Source organism: Medicago truncatula, chromosome 1, assembly GCF_003473485.1.
Source record: "Medicago truncatula cultivar Jemalong A17 chromosome 1, MtrunA17r5.0-ANR, whole genome shotgun sequence".
Classification (NCBI taxonomy): Eukaryota; Viridiplantae; Streptophyta; class Magnoliopsida; order Fabales; family Fabaceae; genus Medicago; species Medicago truncatula.
In genome coordinates, this window is record NC_053042.1 from 17,939,476 (window position 1) to 17,967,043 (window position 27,568).

At 33.3% G+C, this 27,568-nt stretch overlaps 3 protein-coding genes across 7 annotated transcripts; all 3 read right to left on the reverse strand.

Moving 5' to 3' along the window:
- Positions 1-193: 193 nt before the first annotated feature.
- Positions 194-11,945, reverse strand: LOC25483051 (protein BLISTER). Its single transcript, XM_013611695.3, has 13 exons — positions 11,463-11,945; positions 9,547-10,261; positions 8,949-9,433; positions 7,744-7,863; positions 7,320-7,385; positions 6,927-7,037; positions 5,518-5,594; positions 4,889-4,956; positions 3,676-3,777; positions 2,928-3,115; positions 2,652-2,720; positions 1,147-1,311; positions 194-845 (listed from the first exon to the last, which is right to left on the reverse strand). The coding sequence occupies exons 1-13, from the start codon at positions 11,514-11,516 to the stop codon at positions 765-767; spliced, it is 2,301 nt and encodes a 766-aa protein (XP_013467149.1). The 5' UTR covers positions 11,517-11,945; the 3' UTR covers positions 194-764.
- Positions 11,946-13,834: 1,889 nt separating this feature from the next.
- LOC25483052 (phosphatidylglycerophosphate phosphatase 1, chloroplastic/mitochondrial) lies at positions 13,835-19,208 on the reverse strand. 5 transcript variants are annotated; one of them, XM_024775320.2, is made up of 8 exons: positions 18,949-19,208; positions 17,231-18,013; positions 16,454-16,517; positions 15,045-15,794; positions 14,863-14,940; positions 14,628-14,701; positions 14,422-14,529; positions 13,835-14,155 (listed from the first exon to the last, which is right to left on the reverse strand). In XM_024775320.2, the coding sequence occupies exons 4-8, from the start codon at positions 15,724-15,726 to the stop codon at positions 14,039-14,041; spliced, it is 1,059 nt and encodes a 352-aa protein (XP_024631088.1). In that variant the 5' UTR covers positions 15,727-15,794; positions 16,454-16,517; positions 17,231-18,013; positions 18,949-19,208; the 3' UTR covers positions 13,835-14,038. The 5 variants fall into 5 exon arrangements, with proteins under 5 accessions (XP_024631088.1, XP_039690658.1, XP_013467151.1 ...); XM_039834724.1 differs by having other exon boundaries at positions 16,454-18,013; positions 18,954-19,208; XM_013611697.3 differs by lacking the exon at positions 17,231-18,013.
- A 956-nt stretch (positions 19,209-20,164) lies between these two features.
- LOC25483053 (NADH dehydrogenase [ubiquinone] 1 alpha subcomplex subunit 13-B) lies at positions 20,165-24,674 on the reverse strand. Its single transcript, XM_013611698.3, has 3 exons — positions 24,352-24,674; positions 20,658-20,729; positions 20,165-20,566 (listed from the first exon to the last, which is right to left on the reverse strand). Exons 1-3 carry the CDS (start codon positions 24,564-24,566, stop codon positions 20,422-20,424), a joined length of 432 nt encoding a protein of 143 aa, XP_013467152.1. The 5' UTR covers positions 24,567-24,674; the 3' UTR covers positions 20,165-20,421.
- Between the last annotated feature and the right edge of the window lie 2,894 nt (positions 24,675-27,568).

Genomic DNA, 27,568 nt, shown 5'->3' on the forward strand with positions numbered 1-27,568 from the left:
TTTTTATTAGTATAATAACTATAACATTCTCAAGCTAAAACAAGGTACATCAATCTGTTCAGAATTTTTGATATAACTTTCGGATTAGCATTGTTTGAGTCGCATGCGTTGCAGTCAACCAGGTTGCAAACAACTAACTTTATTGTTTTCGGAATTAACTGAACCTCTCGCAGCATGAGCAAGGTTTCTTGCAGATCTTAAATAATGTCTTTCCTTTAAAATAACTAGTATATTATAGTTTCATTATACTTGGGAACGTAGTGTTCATAAGTAATGTAAAACTCTGAAATACATCAATTACATATCATGTTTTACTCTTGCACCTTGCATATACAGTCACCAAAAGTTCCACATCTCATTAATGAAAATTGCCCCGTTCCCAGAAAGCTTCTTGGTAGCCTCTTTCATATCCAACTACTATTGCACAAAACTTGGATTGAATCTTGAGATAAAACCGAAGAACAGATTTATTGCCATCTTCCAAAATAATTGCATATGGAATTGCCAATCAATAAACAGCTTTCAAAATAAGCCCATTTCTTTTGAAGAATTTGCTGTATAATTCACTCAAATATACACAGATCACGCCCTCCAGTGTACTGAGGCAACGAACAAAAAGCAACTTTGTTGACCCGTTACTCATGGATCTGGGTTGAAATGGCTGGTTCTTTGCCTTGGTTGGCATACTGGAAAACAGCTTCATGATCCATCAAAACAGCTTTATACATTTTCGTGACAACAATTACAATATAATGTAAGTAAGATCAGAGAAGTTTGCTAGTTCTTCGTTTTGACGGCCCACCAGGAAATAGCTTCATAATCCATCCCAACACTCTCTCCACCACCTAAAACAAAAAGAGATGTCAATTCCTTCTTCTAATACAAGTTTCTGACCCTAGTATTCTTAATGATTACAACTATTCACTACTACTTAAGTTTTTCCAGCATAGACCAACTACTTCCACCCTTGACAATGAAATCGATGTTTTCCATTTTTTCTTATATTCTTGCACTGCTTACAACCAGTGAATGTTTCAGTTGCATAATAAAACTGGAATTTACTGACAATAGATGAGGATGTATAAATGATATGCTTGTCTTTCAGACAAGTTAACTCGACGAACATAAATTGCACAACTGTCTTACCTCATCACCCTCATCTGCATACGGAATGTTCTCATACGTAACACGAGAATCTGGTTGTTTTGTCGAAATATTTTCAATATTTCCGTTAACCATGTTTTGAGTAGTCAAAAGCTCTAATCTTTGGGTCTGGACCTCAAGTTTCCGGGACAACTCCTTGTTTATCTCCTTCAATAATGAAACGAAACAGCAGAAATTGTGTGGTTAGGCTAAAACAGAACTAGAATAAATCAAAATACCAAGATTCTTACATAAACTTGCGCAATAAAGTTTCTAAAACTCAACTTTCTGACAGTGCAAACTCAACCACACATCATTGGCCATACAGTTTATTGTGACCATTTATGGGCATTAGATAGGAAAGAAAAAAGGGTAGAGACTATAAATAAAGGAAATGTGATTATATCGTGTCCATAGAGTATAATATAAAGCACTGAAACAATTCATATAGATGACTTGCTCAAAAGACTAAACACTGATATACAATGATTTGGTTTTTGATGCACAAAAGACTAAACACTGAACCTTTCTTATACTAATAAATACTCCAAATCTTAATTAAATAGGAAAACAAATCATGATATAACAAATAAACATGGAAACAAATCTTAAAGAGATAGTCTAGGATCCTAAAAGATAAAAAAACTAACTGTATGATATAAAGATACTTTCAAGATAATATAAAGATGAAGATATTTTAATATCTTCTAGTACCAATTAAAAGTAAAAATAACCAAATACTATAATTTGGTATTGATGCTTGACTGAAACGCCAGATCACATCTAAGAAAAGTTGAGACCAAATTGCAGCTTTGGCAAAAGCGGGAGCCAGACTGCAATTTGGAAGAATAAGAGAATGAAACAGCAACTGAGACAAAACCAGTTTCAAACTAAGAGATGAATCCAGTGTCGAAGCGTAACTAAGAAGAAACTAATACCAACCACATCTGAAAGAAAAATCATGTCAAACCACAACGCAGACAACCAGTTCAAATCACAGCTGAGATAAAACATGAGCAGAAGTGCAGTTGAGACAGAACTCGTACCAAACAACAACTACAAAAATCGTGTCAAACTATCCACAACTGAGATTAAACCTGAGCAAAGCAGCAACTGAGGCAAAATGGTGCCAAACAGAAACCAAGACAAAACTAGAATCTAACAATGACCGAGACAAACCAGCATTGGCAGAGAGCAACACAAAGTAGTACCAAAAAGCAGCTAAGAAAAATAGAAGTGTAAAACTATGACAGGGATATAACTAGTGTTTTGAAAGAAACACGTCCAATCTTAGATCCGATCAGAGAGACGGATATAAAAGCAGGAGATAACCTGGAGGATTGCAATTTGTTCATCAAACTCTCAACTGATTCGTTACTAAGAACCCAAATCTAATCTTACTTTAAAAAAAGTGTTCTCTTCCACAACTCCACTAGCAAGTTAAATACTAGAGAAAAAGAAAATAAGTGTCCATTGAGTCATACAAAATAGAATTCTAATTGAATTACCTTCATTCTTGAACTCTCAGATGATTCAAATGCCAAGGATTTCATCAATTCTTCTTTCTCCAATGCCAGCTACAGTAAAATGCTATACAGGTGAATATTTAAGCTTATTTGATTGCAATTTCACTCTACTATGATGAGATGAAACAGGACGGGTGAAAGCAGCGTGAGGTGGCACGACCTCACGTTGCTCATTACTGTTTGGAAAATTACTTTTTACACCAATCCTGCTTCTAGATTATATATTACTGCTTGAGTTTTCAAGAGACCAACTCCTACCTCAGAAATAAGTGCATTAATGTTCTCAATCACTCTCATCTGATCATGAGGAATATTCACAGGAGAAACTCCAAAAGATGAATGTGTAGTTTCAGGAACTACGGACAAACTAGATGGTTCAGCATCACGAACAGCAGCATTATCATTGATTTCTGTGTTGGAAGAGTTTGAAGCAGGATCTTCACTCACTGCATTTTGTAGATGTATAAAGTATAAACATAACTAGAAAACTAAACCGGTAAAAATATCCAAATGATTGGGAGTGTTCGATTAAGAAAACAACATATAACCTTCCGAAATTCATTTTTAAATGATGTGAACACAAGTACCAGCAAGTTTATATTTGCTGTAAATGTCTCGGTACGAGAAAATTTTATAAATGCTGGAAAAATCTGATGCCAGATATTGGTTATTTACCCAAGTACAAGACATTCTGGGTCTGGCAACAAGTTATCTAAGCTAATATAGTTTATAATAAAACAAAATGAACCTAAACTAGGTACACTGCAGTATAAATTCAAATGCTTGGTCTGCAGAACCAGATGACAATAAAACTCTTCATTCAACCATATTGTTAATAGATAGACATTATAACACAATAGAAAAATGTCCTCTCTTATTCACTTTTAAGAATAATTGAACCCCAGAATCATGCTTAAGTGACTTTAGCATGCAAGGAAAATATAAGTCAATGACCCATGAAAGAATACCAAACAGACAAAGTAATAACCATACTGAGGAAACAAACCTAAATCCTCGGTAGATGTAGAGCCATCTCTTTTACTTGTTTTATTCTCAGGTTTTCCAAATCCTGAACCCTTTCTCACCTTAGAGAGCAACATCTTCTTTTCTGCATCAGTGCAATGACAAATAATGAACATGGTTTTAAAGTTCATATATGACTTAATTCACATAAAATTTGTCTAGAATTTTGTAAGAAAAGTTTTTATTTTATAAGACAATTTAGATAGTCAAAGTTTAGTGGCCAATAAATGGCTTGCTAGCATTATTAGTATGCCTAACTAACTGAGCTTGTACAGCAAGCTTTTACAATTAAGCTAGCGAGCTATAAAAAAGATGGAACTGGAGAACTGGTATATTCTCACACCCTAATATTTGTATCGCCATAAAAAAGCGTAATTATATCAAAAGAGAACAAATCAAAATTACAAGATACCACCAATAAAAGAAAGAGCAAGAAGGAAATACATTCAGCTCTCTAAATACCCAGAAAATAGTGAAATGTGTACAAGTCCTAAACATTAAATGAGTTGCCGTCTATGAGTGTTGTCCACATATATCAGAAGCGTCAATGGTGTAGGTCCTGAATGTATCATATCATAAAAAGGTATACATTTCATGCAAAAAGAATTCAATCTTGTTTTAAAGAAACAATTATTAGAGACATATAGATATCAGACATCACTAGCTATAACTAAAGTTCCAGACACATAGATATCAGACTCCACTAGCAAAAAATTAATACAGATCTCAAACAAGTATTTTAATAAAATAAACAGTTAATGACCTACCAGAATCTGTCGCAGAACATGTAACCATTTGTCCAAAACTAAACTAAACCAATATGGGCAGAACACCGCCATCATAAAAGTGCCATCAAGTATTTTGATTGTTTACTTATGTAAGCACGCTCATAAACTAAAGGATCCTAAATTAAGAATTAATATGACATGTCATGAAACAAGATAGAAGAAAGATTGGACAATCCGAAGATGCTATTTTTCTATCTTCTATTTCCATTGCTAGTTAACATCCCTCCTTAATCCTGATGTTTTGCTTCTTTCAAAAGCTTCGTATAAGAAAAAACCCCTAGCCCTACCATCATCAGTCCACATTGGAATGCCAAGAGAAATTTCAACGACAACTCAAAAATCAGAGGAAACAATAAAATCTACAAAAATCTAAACTGCTGTGATAAATTAAAGTTGAATTCTGATTACCTTCTTGAAGAGCATCAATGGTTGACTGCAAATCGCGGCGGTCTTTTTCAAGGCTCGACATTTTCTTTCTGTAATATTTATAATCAGCTGTCATCTTAAAATGCTGCGGTATCTTTATAGATAAACTCATTCATGAGAAGTACCAAATGGAAGGAAATGAAGAGATGACATCTAATCAAATTTCATCAGAATGAGAAGTACCATATTGTATTGAAGGACACCCATACAAAAAGTAATTGTGCCCAAACCCAATTAGGTTTCCAATAATTATTCTGCTAAAAATAAAAATTACTTCAAGTTTTTATTATGGATGTCTTCCCTAATTCCGATTTGCACTCGGTTCAATTTTTCATACGTTGTTTGAGAAAAGACAATTTAATACATAATTAAAATCTCAATGACCATACAAAAATGTTCGATCAACACTCCAACACATTCATACTAATAACACAATCATTTTTAGCTATAACTTGACCGGCAACATTAGACAGAAGTCTAGATAAAGCAGATAATCGAAAATAGATCCCACAGTAAGTGCCACCATTTCTGGCAGAAACCATGGGTGAATATCCACTAAATCTTCATTTTTCTGTCTAGTATTTGCGGCATATTTAAAAGTTCAAAACTACCTGTATGAAGAAATTTCTGCTTGTTCAATTTCCAACTGCTTCTCAAGCTTTAACTCATTTGATCTTAGTCTGAGTGCCTAAGAAGTTGATTGAACAAAACAATAAATCAAAAGTTAGAATCTGATATATCTATTAACTCCTAAATCTATTAACAATGGTTAACCTACACGTGCTCATTAAAAGAGTGACACTTGTGTCTGTGTTTGGTTCGATAGACATTACATAATCACTCTATATCAAGGATGGAAGTGGTGATGTTTTTATTAAACCAGGCAATGCAGATATAATTTTACATTAGAATTAGAATATTAACAAATCTGTCTCTTAAGTTTTTGGGCTGAAGCAAGGAGCCATGGACATTGCATTGGTCGGATGGAGATGTGATTCATCCAAGTTGGAGCTCATTAAATATAAATGTACTCACATTACAAAATCAACCTTTTTTGAAAGCACATCCTACAAATGATATATACACCCTCCGGTAACTATTATAAGCAAAAATTATCTTCTCTAAATTCATTGAATAATTGATATATTTGGTCTATAATAGAAATCAATACATCAGTGATTCAATGAATCTAAAAAGTGGTATTTTGCTTTTAATAGTGACCAGAGGGAGTATTTATCTTTGCATTAGAGGTTTGTCTAATTCATATATACTACCTGGGTTTTGGATGAAGAGGTTAATGTTAAAGAGTCCCACATCGGATAAGAGATGGTCTGACAATATGTTTATAAGTGGGGGCAATCCTCATCTCACCAGTCCGTTATGTGGGGGTTGTGTTGGGCCCAACCACACATTCTAAAAGTTACCATTTAAAATTTGAGATATTATTCTATGCTAATAATGTTATTAATAATCTCTGTTGTCAATAGCGGCCACTACCGGCAATATCGCGGTGCGGAGCGGCCAAAATAGCCATAACGCTACAGAGACAGGGATGATAATTATTGATCATTTAAATATATAATTTAGATATTTTTAATGTTTTTTTAGAGGAATTTAAATCTTTTGAATGTTATTTATTAATATATAATTTCTACTGAAATCTTCAAAAAAAAAAAATTCTACTAAAAATTTAATTAATGTTAACCTACTAATTTTATCTTTAAAAAGGGTGATGTGCACATAGCCAAAAGCAAAAGTAAACTTTATATCAATTGCAATCTTAAACTTTAATTTAGAGTTTGTTATGATGAGTTTTCTGTTGACTTAGTTAATTCAATACCTATGAATAAAAATCTTAATCATTGTAGACGTCAATAATTTCATATGACTATAGAGCAGTTATTTACATTAGATAAAACAAGTACAGATTACAACTTGATTTCTAATAGAAGATGACAAAAAATTTATACGGTCTTCAAAAGTAAATACAAATACAAAACATACCAAGAAAAATCCCTACCTTCTCCTCTAAGCCAATGACTTCGGATGCCAATAACTTGGCACGCTCATCAGCTGCATTACACTCAAGTTGCACATTTGTATATTCACTCTTGATAGCCTCCAGTTCAACCTGTTGATGTGAAAAGTTAAGATACCTACCGATGACAGAGGCAGAGGGAAGAATGACAAAGTGGAAAGCAACTACGGAGATATGCACAGAAATTAACTTTTTTTCCAACAAAAATTTGGTCAACAGTCAATGTTGTAGGAAGTATAAGTTCCACTTAAAGCACTAAAAATTTGAAATCGAAAAGAGGACCGTGAAAATCTTAGATATATCAGGAAAAACACCATACTGCGCAAAAAACCAAAATGATTATGCAAATAGATAGGAGGAGGCTTTGATACAAACCAGTTGTGATTTGATCTCTTGCTTTAAGTTCTCCATTTCTGATTTCAATTGATTGACAACACTTCTCTGTGAAAACAAAAAAACAAATCATTATATAATAAAGCAGGAGACTGATTTGTATCCCTACAGACAACTATTCTACACCAAACCAAACATAAAGCAGCAATTTAAATCCAAATCAGAGTACGTATAACGCCAAAGTAACAAAGAACAAAGTACTAGCACAAATTAACTTTCTTATATATAGGACTGGAAGGAGTATATATAGTATATATTCTATAATGATAACAAAGAAAAATCGTCAATACCAATGACAAGTGGTTGAAAATAAGCAAAAGACAGATAATATGATAAAAATGAAAAACTGGAAAAGTCTCAAACTTGAATATGCTACAAAATGGCATACTATTATTTGTAAACCAACCTGATGGTTATAATTTTCAGTCAGAGATGAATTTTCAGTAGCTAGTGACTCGGCTAAAACTCGAGAAGCCTCAAGAGCGCGTTGTAAAGAAAATTTTTCTTGTGTTAGATCTTCAATATGCTGCATAATAAAAAATGGAAAAACAAAGATAAATATATAAACCAACGTAATATATATGTATATGTGTGTGTGTGTGTTCACATTTAATAGTGGCGTTATATGCCAAGACGCTTACAACATGCAAATGCATTAATAACCTCCCCCCATTGAATATTGTGTAACAACGACTAAAAAGATTCTGATTTCATTTTTAACACGTAAGAATTTTAAACTTTTGCAGGTTGATGGTAGAAGTTAAATAAAAGAACTGTTGGAAAAACAACATAGGAAAAGTGTAAAGTATGACTCCAAATATTTTCTAGAAAAGAAAGGAGAGAATTGAAAAGAAAAACAATAACTGGTCTCTATTGTTGTTTATAATAGTCAGAGGTTGTTAATATTGTGTAAAGTATTGCACTAAAGCTCCCACATACGCAGGTCAGGAACGGGTCCCACTATTTTGGTGTATTGTACGCAGCCTTACCCTGTTTTTTACACAAGAGGCTGTTTCTAGGACTTGAACCCATGACCATTCAGTCACGTGACAACAACTTTACCGTTGCACCAAGGCTCCCCCTTAAAATAATAATCTAAATAATTTGACTACCACAAACCATTGAGATTACCCTGAACAGTTGACATATAGAAAACAAATTCAATATTTCCCCTGCTAAATAATGAGGTTACGTATACCAATATTCTGGTCCTCAAACTGGCAAACGAATATGATATACAATTTATATCCACATTCTATTGGTTTAAAGTAATAAGGATATCACACTGCATAAATCATGTTGGCTTGTATCTTATTTCTAAATTATTGACATCCCTTTTGCAACATATGCAGTAAATCATGCGGTCAAAAAATATCAATGACACCAATGAAAAGTTAGGTGTGTTTTAGCTCATATATTTAGTGTATAGTAATAAATTACAGATATCCCCTAACAACCAAATGCTTAAACATCTACAAATATCAATGTATGTAATAAATTGAGCACATTCATTAAAAACAAATAGGAAAAGTGAAGCACCGCAACATCATACAATCGGCATAAAAAAAAAAACAAAAAAGAAATGCCTTGACCATAACTAGTGGAAACCACCTGTTCTAAAGTTGAAAAGTCTTCATTTTGTGAAGATGAGTAAAAGTCGTGCTTCTTCTCCATGCCATTTTCCTTAGCACTTATCATCGGTGTGTCCTGATTATTACTAAAAACTGGAGCAGATGTAAGATTTGAGAAAAGTCCCCCAGATTTAGTGTCTTCAGATGGCTTATGGAAATAAGTAGACCCTGATGTGTCATTGCTGCTTGATTCTAAATGACTAAATTTAGAGGCATCTTGCTCAGGTTGATAAAATGGAGACCCCATAGAAGGTCTAGCAACATTTAGAGAATCAAGAAAAGATGGACGTAACTTTCTAGAACTTGATTCCGTTGACGCTGAATTTATTGGTGAATGGTTAGAGGAATTCCTCACTTCATAACCAATGGAATCATATTTAGGTATAGTTGCACCATGAAGACTAGGCAAATCACTATCAGATCTAATGGTCTCTCTAAACATAGAACTGATAGAATCACTGAAGCCTGTAGTACATCATATATTGTGCAAATTTCATCAGCAGAGAGCACTATGTCATTGTCAGGTTGAATGGAAATGTGAAACTATAGAAGCACAAAAATAAAGGTTAAATTGTTACCTCCAGAAACCAAACCATGCAAAGAGCCACCATCCAAAGTGCTAGAACTTGTCAGCTTAGTTTTCTGCAGTGAATCAACAGAGTTCTCACGTATAATTTTTGACGGAACGTAAGGAGAAGAGCCATCAGTAACTGCATAATCCTTCACAGAATTGTTACTCTTGTTTGACTGACTTCCATTCATTCCATGAAGGCTAGACTGACTAGTACTGTTATCAAACTCTTGACTTCCTTGAGAGCGTAGAAAAGTACTTTGGGGGTTTGTTGTTCCATAGGGAAATCCACCAACACCACTGGTGTGAATTCCATATAGATCATTTGTTTTATTTGCCTCGCTATTTTGACTAACATCTGCAGATGTAATAAAAGTAGAAGCATTATATCTTTTAGCTTCATCGATATCTGAATGTTCCTCCACCGGACTAGTAGTTGATGTATTAAGATCATTTCTCACAAGACTACTTGCACCAGCTAAAGACCCTTGATTACTACTTTGGTTAAACAAATTCACATTCTTCTGGTTACTTATCCTAGTGTCAGTAACAGCTCCTCCAATGCCATCAGATGTGGTAACTCCATCTGACTCATTAACTCGAACATTTTCAACTTCCAAAGGCTGTTTCTGATTTTGGGTGGCTTTTGAATTCTGAACAGTGCCAGAGGATGCAGTCTTCTTGGCCCGCTCTTCAGCTTTTTTTTTACGAAACTCCTCCAGCTGCAAGACCCAAAAAATTAATTATTTAAGATGGGAAACAATGGAAAATAAAATAATAAAATAGATTTTGAAACACTCACACGCATGAAAATTATTTATAAATAAAAAATAAAATTTAATAATACTAAAAATTATAAACCACTCGGAAAAGAAAATAGAAAATCAGTTTTTTTTTTTCAAAACTGAACTAGTTTCTCCTTTCTAGTTTCCTTCAATGTTGTTAAATGGCAGCTATAGCAACGCTATACTACCGCTATATCCTAGCAGAATTTTGATACTAAAATTTTCTCCTTTCTAGTTTCCTTCAATGTTGTTAAATGGCAGCTATAGCAACGCTATACTACCGCTATATCCTAGCAGAATTTTGATACTAAAATTTTCTCCTTTCTAGTTTCCTTCAATGTTGTTAAATGGCAGCTATAGCGACGCTATACTACCGCTATATCCTAGCAGAATTTTGACAAACCGCTATCGTTCCGCGATACGCTATTTAATACAAAATGTAGTCAAATAGTGGCTAAAGTAGCGATATAGAACTATTGCATAGAGGAGTTTTAACAATGCGCTATTTTCTGCTATCCGCAACTAAGAAATTAACAAAAATTCATTAACAAAAAACCGGATCCTTATGCAGCTAGCAACAATATAGCCTATTTCCTTCCAATAACAGAATAGACTGACTTCTTTCTCTCTTCCATATGTTAAGACTTCAAAGGCAGCACTCCATAATCAGTGTTGCTAAATAACAGCTATAGCCCTATGGCATATCGAAATTTAAACAAAATGCTATTGTTTTGCAATATGCTATTTAGTACAAAATATTGTCAAATAGCCGCTATAACACTGTTGCAAAGCAGAATATGAAGAAACTGTTATTCTCCGCGATCCGCAATTAATAAAACTGATAATTTTGATTGTGTATTCAATCAAAATTCCTCTTCTATTCACCACTTCCTATCTCCCTCAATTAACCCTCCTCATACCAAAAACATAAAAAAAAAATAAAAAAAAAAACTTTATAATAAAACAAATCACCCACATTACTGTAGCATACACAAAATTCATAAAAAATGATAAAGAATCCCAAAATTACACAAAAATGTATAGCATAAACAATACCAAAATTAATTAATACCCTAATTCTAAACCTTGAAGAAGCTAATAATGAAAATTGAAGAAATTTGGAAAATGAAATGCATACCCGACGTTTTCCAGCTTCGAGATGCTCTTGCTTCCGCACCTGAGCCGACGCCATTTGAGAAAAGCGGAGGATCTAGAAGAGATTTTTGAAATCAACGAATTCAAAATCTCAATGCATAAATCACCATTCACGTTGCAATGAATCCGAATTGAAGAAATTTGAAGAGAATTTCCAAGATCGCAGAATCAATTTGATAAATTTGAAAATTGAAACGTTAAAAGGAGAATCGAAAGTGTTGGAATTCAGACAGAAGTGCCCGATCTGATCGAGAGAGAGAGAGAGAGAGAGAGAGAGAGAGAGAGATGCAGATTTCTCTCTCTTCTTGGTTCTGGTTTTGGGGTTTTTTTTTTAATTTATTTTATTAAATTTTCGAAATTTTAATTTAATAAATGAATAATAACAATTTGGCTCTCTCTCTCTCTGTTTCTGGTTTTAAACGTTTTTGGTTTGGTGGTGGTGATGATGTGTTCAGGTGTTGGTGTCCTAATTTTGGTGGGGAGATGAAATGAAAATGACTAAAGAGGACATGTGTGTGTAAGTAACTTACCATCAAAGGCTCCAAACATTTGAATTTACTAAAGTCACCGTGATTTTATGTATATTATTTTATTACTCCTTCACCCATATATAAGATAATAGTATAAGATAAAATGAAATTAGATTAACAAAATTTAATGTATTTGGTCTGAATTTTGAATCAAATATATCAATTTTTGTTTTTTTTTTTAAGAAATATATCACTTTTGTTAATTTGATATTTTGATGTATTGCTTTTACATATTTCTCTTTCATAAAATACATAAGGTTAGGCTACGGTATTCTTATTTTTCCACTTTAAAGTTATAGAATCTCCTTTTGTAAGTTTTTTTGAGGTCCTTTTGTAAATTTTTATTTACTTTACTCTCAAAATCACTAATAAATAATCAAAATAATTTATTCCTTTATTAAAAAAATTATTCCTAAAAAATATATATTTATTTAGTAGAAAGTCATAATCTATGCAATTAATTTGGTCAAAAAACAAGTCTATACAATTAATGAGCAACTTATAGAAGTTATTAGTAAAATAAGAAGTTCCATTAGTATATAAGTTTATAAGTTTTTCTAATTACATCCTCTTTAATCCTGGTTGCATCCTAAAATGACAAAATTATCCTTTCATAAAATTTAATTTTCAAAAAGAATCTTCCTTTTTTCTTGGTTACACCCTAAAATCCATCTCCAGTTTAAATAGGTCATGCAAACTTAGTTTTAGTAGGTCATATAAACTTAGTTTAAGTAGGTCATGTAAACTGAGTTTAAGTGTACATATTTAAACTCATTTTAAGTAGGTTAGGTAAACTAAGTTTAAGTAGATTATGTAAACTAAGTTTACATGAACCTACTTAAACTGAAACCTCAACAATGTAAAACTGAAACTGTCGTACAGTACAGCTGAACAAAAAGAAGAAAATTGAAACCAGCGTTATTGAAAAAGAAGAAAAAATTCACTTATTTATATGCAATCGAGTATGAATGAAAGATGTTTTTATTCACTCTTTAATCTTCTATAGAGATTAATTGAACATCAGGATTGTTTGATCGTTAATGGGTGAAAGAGAGTGGAATTTTAGAGTGAAAATGAATGAAATCAAGATTTTAAGAAAATTTATATAAAAGAACAATTTCGGTATTATCAAAAACTTTTTAAAAATACGGGATGTAACCAGAAATATATAGGGTGTGAATAGAAAAACTCTCAATATTTCTCTCGGGGTATGTTTGTTACAAGTTATATTCATAGGTTCCCGAAAATAAAACGATAGAAATATATATGTTTATGTTTGTTATAAGTTTACTAAATTTTATTCCCGGGTATAAAATGTTCCTGGGAATAAATAAAATTTCCCAAAGAAAAGAGTGGGAATAAAGTTCCAATAGAGATGGGAGTAAATTATTGTGTAAATACCTATTTTTATAGTTCCCGGGAATATCATAATGTTAAGCAAACATCTTTTTTTCTAAATACCTTGGAATAAAATTTCCATTTTTATTTTCCATAGAATGTTATTCTTAGGAATAAATTTGATAAACTTGAAACGAACACACCCTTTACTATATAAAATCTTATCTCATCCTTTATTTGGAGTCTCTAATTCACACCATTATTATTAATCAGAGTTGGATCCTTACAGTTGTCTTGGCAGTTTGAAGTCAATGTTGATTTATTGATTTTGAAAACAACAACGATATAAACTAGTGTATTAATCAATATGGTTGTATTGCTATTATTTGATTTTTGAAATTTGTTTTCATGTGTTTTGTGTCTCAATATTTATTATCTTTATGAACATTCTTTAATGTTGTCATTATGTTTATGTTTTTGTTTGATATTGGATGATTTGAGGCTGCTCCGATTGGTTCTTTCGTTTGTAAAATATTGTTGGTATCCACCCGTGCGTGACGCACACTAGACTAGTACATTACCAGTTTGGTAAAAAAAAAAGTAAATAATGCGACAAAAAATGACTTGTATGCATTACTACGGGACAGTATTCTCTAATGACCCAAAAAATTAGTATGTTATGGAGACACTATCAAGGATGTGGCGGCTCTTTGACACAATGTCTAGGATCTGGCAATAGCTTCTGGTCAAGTGGCTTCAACCCTTTTCTAGACCAGTACTTTACAAACGTAGTTTCTAGCTTCCTCACCTATCATCACAATCATTAAAACATTATACTTGTCAGAAAGAAATGTTCACAAATGGATTTAGTGATGAAATATAACATGCATCAATATTCATCAAAAATTAAAATGTACAAGGTTGAGCTAAGCATTATCAACCTTTCACTACACTTTTACCAAACTTCACTCTAAACATTCTCTTCTGTGAATGAGATTTCTTTTTTCTACTATTAAACATAATCAAATTGAACACTTCTAGCACTCAAAAGAAAATGAGTATACAAACACAAACCTGCTTAACAATAAATGGCTCCTCTGCAAGACTCAATGGCTCTGTCCAAATAGTTAGAAACCCATTCCGATTGCCATAAACAATGTCGGTGAAGGGTCGATCACCCACCTGCATCCGAATATTTATGGTTTAACATAAACCTGAATCAAATCAAACTACATAATAAGTATCTAATAGAAAATAAACATTACAAAATTCTTATCTACCATGATTAACTCTGATGCTTCACAGCCAAAATGCTTTTCAATTTCTTCAGCTGTGCCACCTGGTTTCTTCACTCCTGCAGTATACATACAAAGTATCAACAATAGTCGTTGAGTCAATTCTCCCTCAGAATTTTCACAATCCTAGCATTTTAACATAAGCTTACAATAATATTTATTTTCAAGATAAAACAAGCATTGCAGAATCAAAATTCCATACAGAAAAAGCACCACTCACTGTGTCTGATGACTTTAATTCCAATTGTACTCTCAAGATTCCTAGCTTTTGAACCATCATGGTCATACTCACGAAGTCCTGATTAAAACAACAATGAAGAGCACAAAACATTGTATGAGTACGTGAACAACAACTAAAGCCAAATTTTAGAACAAGTTTGAAATGCTTCATGTTAGAATTACCAGCTGAGTTACTAAATACAGCAATATCTTGACCAAACTCTGATTTACAACTTTCCAATGAAGATTCAAGCGGAGGCCACAGCGTTAAAGAGTAGGGTACTGTAATAGTATTATCTTTGTCAAAGACAATACCCTTAAATCCCTTTCTACGTAGAGCAGCCCAGTCAATGTATCTTATATCAGGAACTGAAATATGTGGCAGTGACAATTTTGGGTCTTTTAAGATGACCATAGTTGAACATAGAATGCCCTCAAAGTTGATTCTTTGGCCAAATGCCGCTTTCAAATCTGCCCACCACATCTTAGTGAAAAGTGCACTGTCTTTTTTGTGTTCCTTGAATTCCCTTTGTCTATCTGGTTGACGTTGACTGTGGTTTCTGGTTTCTGGATTTTGATTACTGGTGTCTTCTGAGTCAGCAAGTGAGAAGTATTTAATAAGGAACAGGTGTTTGTTGTTCTGATTTGAATTGGAATTGTATCTAGACCTGTAATTGCTTTCTAGCCCTTTGTTGCAACTCTGTGTATGAGGAAGACTTGGACCATAGAAGTTTCTCAGAGGGACTTGGCTATCTGCATTGGCAAGTGATAGAGTGGTGAGTTTTCTCTTTTGTTGGGCATGATGATGGCTGGGAATGTGGTACGAGCAACTGGGAAGCTGAACAGCAGCACTAGTAGACAGCATTTTAATAGTTTTTCTTGCTTAAATAATGCCTGACCACATGTTGCTACAGCTGTATGCTTCAATGATCACTATTTAGAATAATAATGATCAGTATAATTAGACTTATTAAGATTAAACAAATTTAAAATTTGGTATCAATGAAAATACAATGACAATTAACAGTAACATCTTACATAAACGAATATGTACAGAAAAGCATTTGAAAAAGTAAAGAGCAACATGTATACCCCAACCAAAAGGAAATGGTAATAAATATTAATTGTTACAAAGTCTTCTCATTAAAAAAAAATTCAGCCTAGCTTAGTGTTGTTGCCACTCATTGCTTCTTTATCCAGTAGTTGCCAAAATAATATTGAATGCCTATAAGAAAGGTATGTAATAGCTGTCACGACCCAAAATTCACAATCGTGACCGGCGCACGAACTAGAACATCCTAGTTCGGCAAGCCAATTGACAACACTTGACAAACTATAATTCAAACATTTTCCAAATTGACTTTCACTTAAAATGATATCTACTGAAATTTTGACATAGTATCATCTGTAATTTGAATATTTTCCAAGATTTTAATCCTGTTTATGAACCTGTATTCTCATCCAGAGTTTCAAAATGACATATTTACATATTTGTACATCTCAAAATAAAACATTCCTAGACTCCAAATAGCTGCAGATAATCTGATTCAACATATACATGAACAAAAGTGTCATCCATCAAAGAAGCCTACCAAAAAGAGTGACGCGGCTGAACTTTGAGTCTACTAGCAGCTCTCCACTTAGCTGCTTGAAAATCTGGAAAAAAATAGAAAATGAGAGAGTAAGTCACAAGGACTTAGTGAGAGACAACAACCACCACCAACTAGAAGGGAAACGCACAAGGGCACGATTATTTACTTTCTCAAATCTAATGTCAATTTACAAAAATAGTAACCGTATAAAATTCTATTAACCCGCAATCGTTTATACGCATGATAATTTACACTTATAAATATTTCCAATCAAATAATAACAATTCAAAGAAAATCCAAAATTATAAAGAGGTGAGAAATGGGTTACAAGCCTTTAAAAATACACTGACGAAAATCATAGTAAAAGCCTTTGAAGAAAATATAGAAAACTCCATTTAATGAAAATGATCAAAATAATCAACTTCAAATAGAATATAAAATCACATTTCAGTTTGATTATACCAAAATAATCAACTTTAAAGAAAATATAAAAATCCAACTTTAGTGACAATAATCAAATGGGTGAATCGAGAACTAGCTCCATCTCGTTGATAGCCCTCTCCTCCTAATGGTGGTCTTTCCATAGGGGCGGCTCCATCTAACGGATAGCTCTTTTCTCTCGACTCAAAACAAAAATGTTTTTAAAGTATAGTAAACTCAATTTAGTGAAATAATCAAAACGATTGAATCGAGAACTAGCTCCATCTCGTTGATAGCCCTCTCCTCCTAATGGTGGCTTTTCCATTGGGGCGGCTCCATCTAACGGGGTAACTATACCTAATTGAAATCACATACTAGGTGCACCTAGGTCGTCGTCACTAAAACCATAATTTTCAAAACAAATTCTCAAAACGTCTTACAAACCATATTTTCCAACATATCGGATCAAAATATGTACCATCAAAACTCAATTGAAAATCTACCACTTGTAGTCACAAGTAAATCCAAATCAAATCCACATCGAGTACATATAAATACCAAAACTAGATTTTAGGAACATATCAAAACTAGTGCACAAAATATATGCAATCAAATCTCCATTTCAAAACCATAATAATATTGAGATTGGAGAAATACGGTTTTGAGATATATGTTTTTGGGAATTTTCGATATTAATATATACTCACTTTGACGCTACTTATGATTTATAAAGTTTTGGATTTGAAATGGAGATTTGATTGCATATATTTTGTGCACTAGTTTTGATATGTTCCTAAAATCTAGTTTTGACTAGTTTTGATATGTTCTAAAGCATGGTTTTGGAATTGTGTTTTTTTCCGAAGATTTTGGTATTTATATGTACTCGATGTGGATTTTATTTGGATTTACTTTTGACTACAAGTGGTAGATTTTCAATTGAGTTTTGATGGTACATATTTTGATCCGATATGTTGGAAAATATGGTTTGTAAGACGTTTTGAGAATTTGTTTTGAAAATTATTATTTGGGGCCGCCCCTATGGAAAGGCCGCCATTCAGTGGCGGAGCAAGACAAAAATATTTGGGGTGGCCGTCATCCCGCCATCCAACTGTGTGCTCCAATAGTATGATGTATGCCCACCTGTTAACAGCAAGAATCAAACCAACAATAAGATTACAATCAACAATGGTATGTAAAAGATCAAAGGGAACATAATATAGATTCATACCCAAAATTCCAAAATCTATTTTAACAGAATCTGGAGTATGCCTACGTGATTAAATTATATTCTTCAGATGCTCAAAGTCAAATGACATACATGGTGTTTCAGTACACTTCTATGCAAAAGTTTCACATCTACTACCAAGAAACATTAGAGTGCATTACTTCTAAGCTTGCCAAGAACTAGAGGCGTAACATTGTTGCATCTGTTTAACAGGTAGATATTGTCTATTATGCATGCTTTTTATTAGCTTTACACTTTTTTATATTGTGTTTTCAAATGAGTGCTCACAGCCTTCAGTTTTAAAAGCAAGCAGCTGAATGATTTTCTTAATTCTCCTTGCAACTTGTAAATATTGGTAATCTGTGATATATGAACTATGTTTTATTTATGAAGCACTAAAGTATTACATTTCTTTAACCACATATATTTTATTTGACAGAATTAATTATAAGGTACTTCAAAGTCTCTAAAATTGACAATTGAACTCAAAGTGAACCAACACTTGAAAAAATCATAAATTGATAGTTAAAAAGCAAAAACCAGAATCTCTAAATTGATAATTGAACTCAAAGTGAACCAACACATGAAAAAACCATAAATTGAACAATCAGAGTTAACTAAAATTGATTAAAACCAACGAAAAATATAGAACAAGTTATCACAACTAACAGTTTAAATAACATCAACAAAAAGCTATACTTTTTCAAAACCAACAAACAGTTAAAGAGCATTCAAGAACATGTAATCAACTAGGTTTAACAACAGCAAAACTCATGGAAATCAATCAAAGAACATGTAATCATCAAAGAATAATCATATTTGAAGGAAAATACATTCAATTTCACATTACCTTACAATTTACAAGAATTAGGATTTGTGGAGAGAGATGGAGATAGCTCTTTAAACAACACAGAAGATGGAGGAGGATGCACCGGTGATGGATGGAGAAGGAGGTGAGTGGTCACGGCGGTTGGACGACAGTGGACCGGTGCGCTGGTGTGGTTGTCTTGTCTTGTCTGGATCGGCAATTTCTCTGTTGGTTGGGAGAAGAAGAGAACGCGTTCTGCTCTCACTTCACATGAGAGAGAAAATTGCTGATCAAATGAAATTTAATTGAAAAATATTATTATTAAGCAAGGGCATAATCGTAATTTCACAAATATAATGGGGTGAGCGCGCCATGGTGGAAAAAATAGTAACTTTTCCATGCTAAACCTACTTTTCATTCATGAAAAGCAACAGGGACGCTGACGACGCACATATCTCCACACCGGTTTATTTTAGTGTAAATAGTTGAATACTAACATTGCATTAATAATATTTAATTCAAAAAAGTTAAAATATTAAATAGTAACCTACAAAAAAAATCATCTTAAAAAGAAAAATGTTTTAAGGAATTTAAAAATATTTTTACACATCGAACTGCCCTAAATTTCTAGGGTTTGCAAGCAAATTCAAAAAAAAAAAAAAAAGATATTCTTTTTTCACCCATGATTCTTTAAAATAGTTTTAAAGACGAGCTGATATCGTCTGATTTATCCATCCAAATTTCCAAACAGGAAAAACCATCGTTATGGACGAATTTATCCATCAAAACACAAGAAGAAGAGTTTTTCCAGTTGGATTGGTAAATCCATATAGGTGTAATTTTCATTAAATAAATAAGGTTAAAAGGAGCTCTCATCCTAAAATGTGAAGTAGAAAAATCTTTAAAAAGGGCCACAGTAACCCAAAAGGTAAAGAGATGGCAAAGAAACAAAACTAGGAATATGATTGAAGGAACTAAAATTGAAAATTTTCGTTACAAGAAAGGGTTGTCCAAAGTTAGGCTCCACCATGCTTGGATTTAAATGGACGAGAGAAAAAGGTACAAGCATGTCAAAGTAAGCATTACTCCATTAAAAAATTACAATCATATCAAACTACAAGCAACGAATGAACCAATTATCTTCTAACATTTCAAGTTCACTTTACACAGGTGACTTGTAAAATTGGTCAATACATGCATGAAGCAACGGATTAACCAATTGTTGCAATTATTTTCCAAATCACTTAAGATCAACAGGGAGTGAAAAAAACTGCTGCATTCATCTTGAGAAAAATGTCTTATGACAAGGATGTGCATTCATCTTCATATACATTAGATGACTGATAGCCAACATGAAATACTAAATTTAAAAAGCATTTTGTTTTAGAATTCAGCAATACAATTACAAATGTTCCAGGTACAACTTTATTTCAGATACTGGATGTAAGTATCACAATGTAACATAATGCAGGGAGCAGACCAGACCAATTGTTGATAGTGATGGCTAAAATAACATCACCAGACATCAGGACGCAACTCACCACTTGCTGGGGGCATCCATCTCGCAGAGTTGTAGACACTTTCACCAACCTTCCACCCAGGCACATCCTTCATGACGTCTGCCTCGTACTCAAGATATTTATGCCACTCTTGAACAAATCTTCAGGAAGGAACAGACAGAAAATGGAGATGTCAGATGTTAACACTTAATACCATGAGGTTTACAAGTTGTGTGAAAGAATCTCATATACCTCTCATCCTCTTCAGCCTGTAGCACAGGCAGTATTGCTCGCCGGGCAGCATATTTCTCTTCCTTCAGTGCCCTTTACAAAAATGAAACATTTTGATACATCAGATATAGTTTTAGTGTGACATGTGAAAACTGGAAAGAAATAAAAGGGGTCTCCCGCCAATCCTAAAAACCAGTCACAGGGCAAGAAGGGCAATCACTAAAATCTGAAAATTTCAGTGGGAAGTTAAGTTATTAACGAAGAATATGCATGAATTTACATTGCTTCTGCATCTTTTTCATCACAAGCACAGATGAGATGAACAATTTTCCATATTATCAAATTAAATGGCAAGAAACTACATACTTCTTTCTTTCTAATTATTGTGCATCCAAATTCGGTCCAACGTAGTTTCTTATAGAAGAAATATAATTAATAAGAGTACAACCTATTTTCCAGGTCGACTCATAGAACCCATCATAGGAACATAACTGAACAGTTTCTTATTTTTCCGGCATAATTTTTTTCACCTGAACATGTTTGTAGGGGGAAGTAACTAGTCAAAAAGTTTAACTAAGAAGCTATTTTTGTCCGAACAAAATTTCCACTATCAACTTATTTTCTCTAATTACAATCAGGTCCTTGTCCTTCACTATTTTCTATTAACTTCATAGATTAAATAAATCCTTTTTGCAAGAGATGTATAACCTGGTTTTTATGAGATGAGTGTTTCTATTTCTAAAGTTGTTGACAACACTTCAAATTTAAGATCTAAAATACATGTTTTTAAATTAATGAATTTTGTTAAAGAACTATGGGTATAGAATGATCCAAATGAACAAGGAAAAGGGAGAAGGGTATAGAATGATCCAAATGAACAAGGAAAAGGGAGAAGGGTATAGAATGATCCAAATGAACAAGGAAAAGGGAGAAGGGTATATTCCAATAAAATACTACCTCCGTCCCTAATTATAAGACCCTTTTGAAAAAATAATTTGTCTCTTTTTATAAGACCCCTTTGGTGTTTCCAAGTACATTAATTATTTCTTTACCAACATACCCTTATTTATTTTGCATTTTTTCTTCAATCAACAATAAATATTATATTGAAAACATAAATTTACTCTCTCTCTTAAGGATAAAATTGTAAAATCAATAGTAATTATATACAAATTTAATACTACAACCAATTTTCTTAATCTCCGCAATTTTGGCAAAAGGCTCCTATATTTAGGGACGGAGGTAGTACTATGCAGTAAATAATACAAAACATTATAACCTAATACTCCTGCGTATGTTAAATTATCAATAATTAGATGAAGTATTAATAAAACCAGTAGAAGCCCAAGTGCATAAAGCCACCAACAATAGGACCAAAAACCCCAATAAAGAAAAGAAAAAAAAATCAAGAGATAACAAAGTCATGGATCCTAATATTACTTCCTCAATTAGATGACTAATTGATTTCACAATTTATCCAACCTATAACATAAATAATCTAAAGATATATTCTAACAAATTCCACGATTCTTCAATGCAAAATGCAATTCATTTTCAAAACTAGAATACTTAATTTACTTTTGTAGGCATAAACTCATTATTGAAGGCATACACAGGGAATCATATTCATGGCTAAAGTCATATCGACGACCCTCCCTTCCCGGTTCCCTGGCTAAAGAAAATAAGACACCAAAAGATTAACTTCACTTGTCATGAAAAAAGAAATTTTAATATTTTATCAGAGATGAGCACAAAAGGTTGGCCAATATGGAATGTGAGTTGTAAATTGCGGATAGCAGAAAATAGAGATTTGTTCAAATTCCGCTAAGCAACACTGCTATAGTGTCGCTATAGCTGCCGTTTCACAATATTTGGTACTAGATAGTGTATCGTGGAATAAAAGCAGTTCGTTCAAATTCCGCTATATAATTAGTGCTATAGCCGCTATTTAAGAAATTACGACTCCTTAACAGAGATAAGTCTAAACGAAAAACTCCAAAAGACTTGTCTGTTTAGGTGAGCTGTCAAGTCTCTTGGCATATCGTAATCACTGATACCCTTTAATAGACCATGCCATAAACACTAAAGCGAGAACATTAAAACAATTCAATCTGGTAACAATTCAGAGGTGAGGAAACACCCTTGAAGATGCCAGCATTAATTTCCTATAACAAAGTCCCATGAACATCAAACTGTCACAAGATTATAGTAGACGCTGATCCAAAAAAGATGTGTAGAAGCTGATCCAACAAACTAGAACACACCCAATGGCCATGAAGCTGATCCAACAACTTATGCATCGTACAGTGTTGTTGAAATGAAAATCAGTCATGGCGGAAAAACCCTATGATGATAAATAAAGTGTTGGTTGAGTTGTGTAAGCCGAATCAAACCAGCCCAAATAAGTTAAAAAAATCCTAAAAAGGGAAACAAAACGGATACTCTCACGTTACCAGTGTTTTACTGTTTTTGTTTTACCTCTCAATTTCTTCTCTTGTTGATCTTGTCATCTTCATGTTTTCTGACAAACATCAACTCCGGCGGCAACCATAATCACACAACGAGCCTAACCCTGAGGTGACTACTATCCTGCCAGCAGTCACTACGCACGGCGATCACCACCTTTTGTTTCTTTAAAGTTTCTGTAATACTTTTTCTTGCTCCTTTATATTATTTTTTTCATAACTTTCTAAGTATTCTTTTCTATTCTATTCTATTGGGTTTTAAATTCTTTTAATCCTTTATTTACTTCATTTTTTTAAAATTGTTATTGCTTCCCCCATAGGCAGCCATAATCATATGAAAGATTTTTGGATCGCTGCATAAACATCCATCACTGGTGTCTTATGCATAAGGCATTGCACAGCTTAGCCATGAAGAAATAAATGAGGCAGTTTCATATTTCAATTTACATGTAATGTAACAAACAAGTAATCAGTTCAATATCATCCTACGAGACTAACATGATACCAGAGGGGATTATTGCATGCACAAAAACACTGGGACGCAAGCTCCCAAAGAGGGCAGCCCAACGAATGTCAGATGCAAAGCCCCGCACCTCCCCGATTACATACACACAACTTCAAGAGTCTGCGTCTACACCGTTATCATTGCCCAGTGACCTAAACATCCACTCAATCCTCACTATCACCTATCAATCCCAAGGAAAGTCTTTTCCTAAATCCGCTCAAGAACATGGAATCTTTCTTTACTAATTTACATATAACACCCTTCCTCTCTAACAAGCTGATCTCCAGTAATTGACTAACTAATTGGGTAAGGTATGGTTTCCCAAGCATAGATGCAATACAATTGAGTAAAATTGCTCAAACAAAACTAAAATACTCTAGTCTAACAAATTGATAAAATTCAAAATTCAAAGCGTTTTCATTTCCAAATCATTTCTCTCTGTCTAATAGCCTAACACTACTCATCAAAGGCGTGTTCCAGTGTCTGACACACGTCAGTGTTGATACCGACACATGTGATTACACTACATTATGTCATTTTATCAAAATTCTATAGGTGTCCATGTGTCTGTGGCGTGTCGGTCCATTCGTCGACATCATTATTTTAAATCATACGTTCTTCTCACTAATCAATCACACAATCCTTCAATTAAACTCCACATTCAATCAATAATGCAATTCAAACCCTAATAAATCAAATATATATTCATAAAATCCAAAATCGAAAATGAAAAAAGAGAAAGCACCTTCGGATCTTGTTACCCTGTCCAACCTGGTACATTCCCCAAGAGAAAGCACCAAAAGTAGTGAGGAAAATCGCAATGGCACTTGGTCCAGTGTTCGGGATTCTTCGAGCGAACCGAACCGGAGCGAACCCGCCAGGTGGTGGACCGTCTTGAAGAACCGGCATGTCCTTCACGCTCGCCATCCCTGGCTTCTTCCTTATCATCGCTTCCGTCATTTTCACCTTCCTTGATTACTCTCTCTCTCTGGTTCTTTCTTATTCTTCTCGATTCTCAATCTCTGTGTGTGTGTTGTACGAGGAAAATGATGAATGTGGTTGAGCTTGGTGTTGGTTTTGGAATTTTTGGGTGGGTTTGATTTATTTTCTTGGGGCATTTTTAAATACACCTCCTCTATTTCTATTACACTTCCTTTTCTATCATATTTTGGTATCAAGTAAAGAAAGTGATTTTAGTATTTTAGAATGGAGATAAATAACGTCCAATTGTCCCCGAGAGCTTAGCTCATCTGGTAGGGACATTGCATAATTTATGCAGGGTCGTCCCCGTGAAATAGGAGGCTCGACTCTCTTTTTAAAATAGGCCCTTAGTAAAATAAAACGTAATTTTTTTGTGTAGCTAAATTTCATTGAAAAAAACTCAGAATCAGAAGAAGTTCTAAACATGAAAGGAATTAAAAAAAAAAAATTAAGTGAAAGAGGTGAAATTTATCTAACGGCGTTGTTTGGATTTGTCACTCCTCTGTTGTGGAAAAGGATAAAACGAATGGTTTATGCAAAGAAAAAAATGATTGTTGTGATTCTTTCAATGAAATAACTTTCCAAATTGATTTATTAAGTGATTATATAAATTAGGGGTGGTTTGATAGGATCCGATTTATGTAAAAAAAGGAGAACTAGAGTCTAGAAAAAAACTCAAATGTGTACACTAAAGAAAGAAAAGAATATAACATATATATTTTTTATTTAAGTGGGGGGTGGGTATTAGATTTAATTTTTCGTTAGAGGCCCGTATCATTTGGAGGCCCGGCTTGGTTGAGGACCTTGCACACCCTCAAGACCGGGCCTGAATTTATGCAGGGGTCGGGCTTCAAACCCCGGACACCCCACTTCTCCATTTTTATATGTGTGAGCTCCAGCCACTAGGCTACTAAACCAAAAAAATAAAAAAATAACGTCCGATCAAGAATTTATTGGCTTAGAAATCGAATATCGATTCATCATTTAATGGAATTCAATAACAATTGGTGTCAATCTTATAGTTCAAAAAAAAATTGTATTTTGATTTTCCATCAAAATCAATTAATATAATTCATAACTTAATTTAATTTATTTTTTTTAGGGGAACTGAATTTTAATTTTTTTTATTTAAATTTAATTTACTTGAAAATTATATTGCTTTTAGTTGTATGATTTCAGTTATATTACTTTTATAACTTAATACTCAAGTAAATTCTTAATATTATTTTGTAGATGATTTATTATGTAAAGGGGTTGGTCAATTGGTTGCTTCATTGTGCAAAGCATTGGGTATTGAAGTTTTATTTCTAAAAATTGGCAATTAGTTGCATGAATCAAATGCAAGACTACATACTCAAACCAATGTATCATTCCTACTCTATCGTATTAAACCATTTTACATTTATTGTGTGATTGCTTAAAAGCCATGCAGGTTTGACACCAGTTCATGTTTAACTTTCATAATCATCTTATTAAAAATGATCTTGAGATATGGTTCAAAATGCATGCAACTGATTAGTATAACACACTCTTTTTTATTGGATGTTGATTTATTTAGAAGTCTAGAAATGACGAAACTTTCTCTAACAATAATCACCCCATCTAGTTTATTGTTAGACAAATTTACTCTTTATAATTCCACCAAGAAATTTTTTGGTGGCCCTTCTCTTACCCTTTCTCCTAGATTGGTTTCTTGGCACCCTCGTCCAGATAATGTGATTAAAGATAATGTTGGTGGTAATTCGGGTAACCCTAATAGATCAGGATTTGGGGGTCTCCTCAGGAATTTTCTAGATGGTTGGATCATTGGTTTTGCTAGAAGTTTTGGTCATACTAATAATATTAACATGGAGCCTCATGCTATTTATTATGTGTTACTAATCACTTGGGATCTTGGTTTTAGTGATATCATTTGTGAGTCAGACTCTAACATTAACTTTTGTTAAGGAGGATGTCCTACCTACTCATCCTTATGCTTCTCTTTTTCATAAATTATAGCAATGTTATTTTTTGTTAAAGTAGGTTAATGATATAAATTCAAAGATGAATAAGTGATAAATGTGTGGTTGAAACCTCAACTCATATATATTGTAATGTCTCTACTAATTGAGTTATGTTCGAACCATCAATCTTAAAAATTATATTTAACTGAAACATAAATATAAATTTATTTGTATTAAAGAAAAAATATATTTTTTTATGTAAAATTATTATTATTAATTTAAAAAGATCTTATGTAACAATTCACTTTAAGCCTCAAAACATATTAGGTTGGTACTGTTTAAAAGTGGGGTTAATGGCTATTCTAGCTTGAGTGACAACCTATCATTCGTTGACCTTTGAATCTAATTCTTACTATGATCTTTCTTTTATCACTGATAACATGCCTTATACTCACTATGATTTGAATTTTTTTTTTTTTGAAGAAACTCACTATGATTTGATTGTGTATCACATTTAGAGGTTTATGGGACAAATGTCTTTCACCCGCATCTTAAGGGAGGACAATACTAATGTGGATTGGTTGAGTAAGAGAGAGTATCGTGGTCATTTAAGTATTTGAATACATGGCAGATTAGTGGAACCAATAAAAATTAGAGAAAACTTTGAAACATATATAAAAATTTTGGTGATTTGTTGTACATGTAAAAGATGATTTAGATAAAGATAATTTATTGTGGTCATTGCCCATGCTGACTTTATCAATGCCATGAAAGGGTGAGCTTTGAGATATACTAGTGTGTGACCCGTGCGCGGACGCACGGGTAAAATGATCTGGAATGCACATGTATTATTGTGAGACCCGTACGCAGACAGACGAATAAAATGATTTCGAATGTAAATGTATTGTCATGTGACCGGTGCGCGCATGCACATCTAAAATGATATTAGTATATCACAATAACATGCAATCACAATTCGCTACTCGACAATGTGTCCACCACCAAAGGACAATCAAACACAATGTTCATATAACGCAC

Coding starts and splice junctions, on each gene's coding strand:
- LOC25483051 (XM_013611695.3), bottom strand. CDS start 11,516: ATGGCGTCGGCTCAGGTGCGGAAGCAAGAGCATCTCGAAGCTGGAAAA. Junction 7,386..7,743: donor CTGAAAATTATAACCATCAG/GTTGGTTTACAA, acceptor TTGTTTTCACAG/AGAAGTGTTGTCAATCAATT. Junction 5,595..6,926: donor TCATTGGCTTAGAGGAGAAG/GTAGGGATTTTT, acceptor TCAACTTCTTAG/GCACTCAGACTAAGATCAAA.
- LOC25483052 (XM_039834724.1), bottom strand. CDS start 15,726: ATGCTGTCTACTAGTGCTGCTGTTCAGCTTCCCAGTTGCTCGTACCAC. Junction 14,702..14,862: donor AATTAAAGTCATCAGACACA/GTGAGTGGTGCT, acceptor TGTATACTGCAG/GAGTGAAGAAACCAGGTGGC. Junction 14,530..14,627: donor AAGCATCAGAGTTAATCATG/GTAGATAAGAAT, acceptor ATTCGGATGCAG/GTGGGTGATCGACCCTTCAC.
- LOC25483053 (XM_013611698.3), bottom strand. CDS start 24,566: ATGACGGAAGCGATGATAAGGAAGAAGCCAGGGATGGCGAGCGTGAAG. Junction 20,730..24,351: donor CAGGGTAACAAGATCCGAAG/GTGCTTTCTCTT, acceptor ATTTTTGTAAAG/GGCACTGAAGGAAGAGAAAT. Junction 20,567..20,657: donor CAGGCTGAAGAGGATGAGAG/GTATATGAGATT, acceptor TCCTTCCTGAAG/ATTTGTTCAAGAGTGGCATA.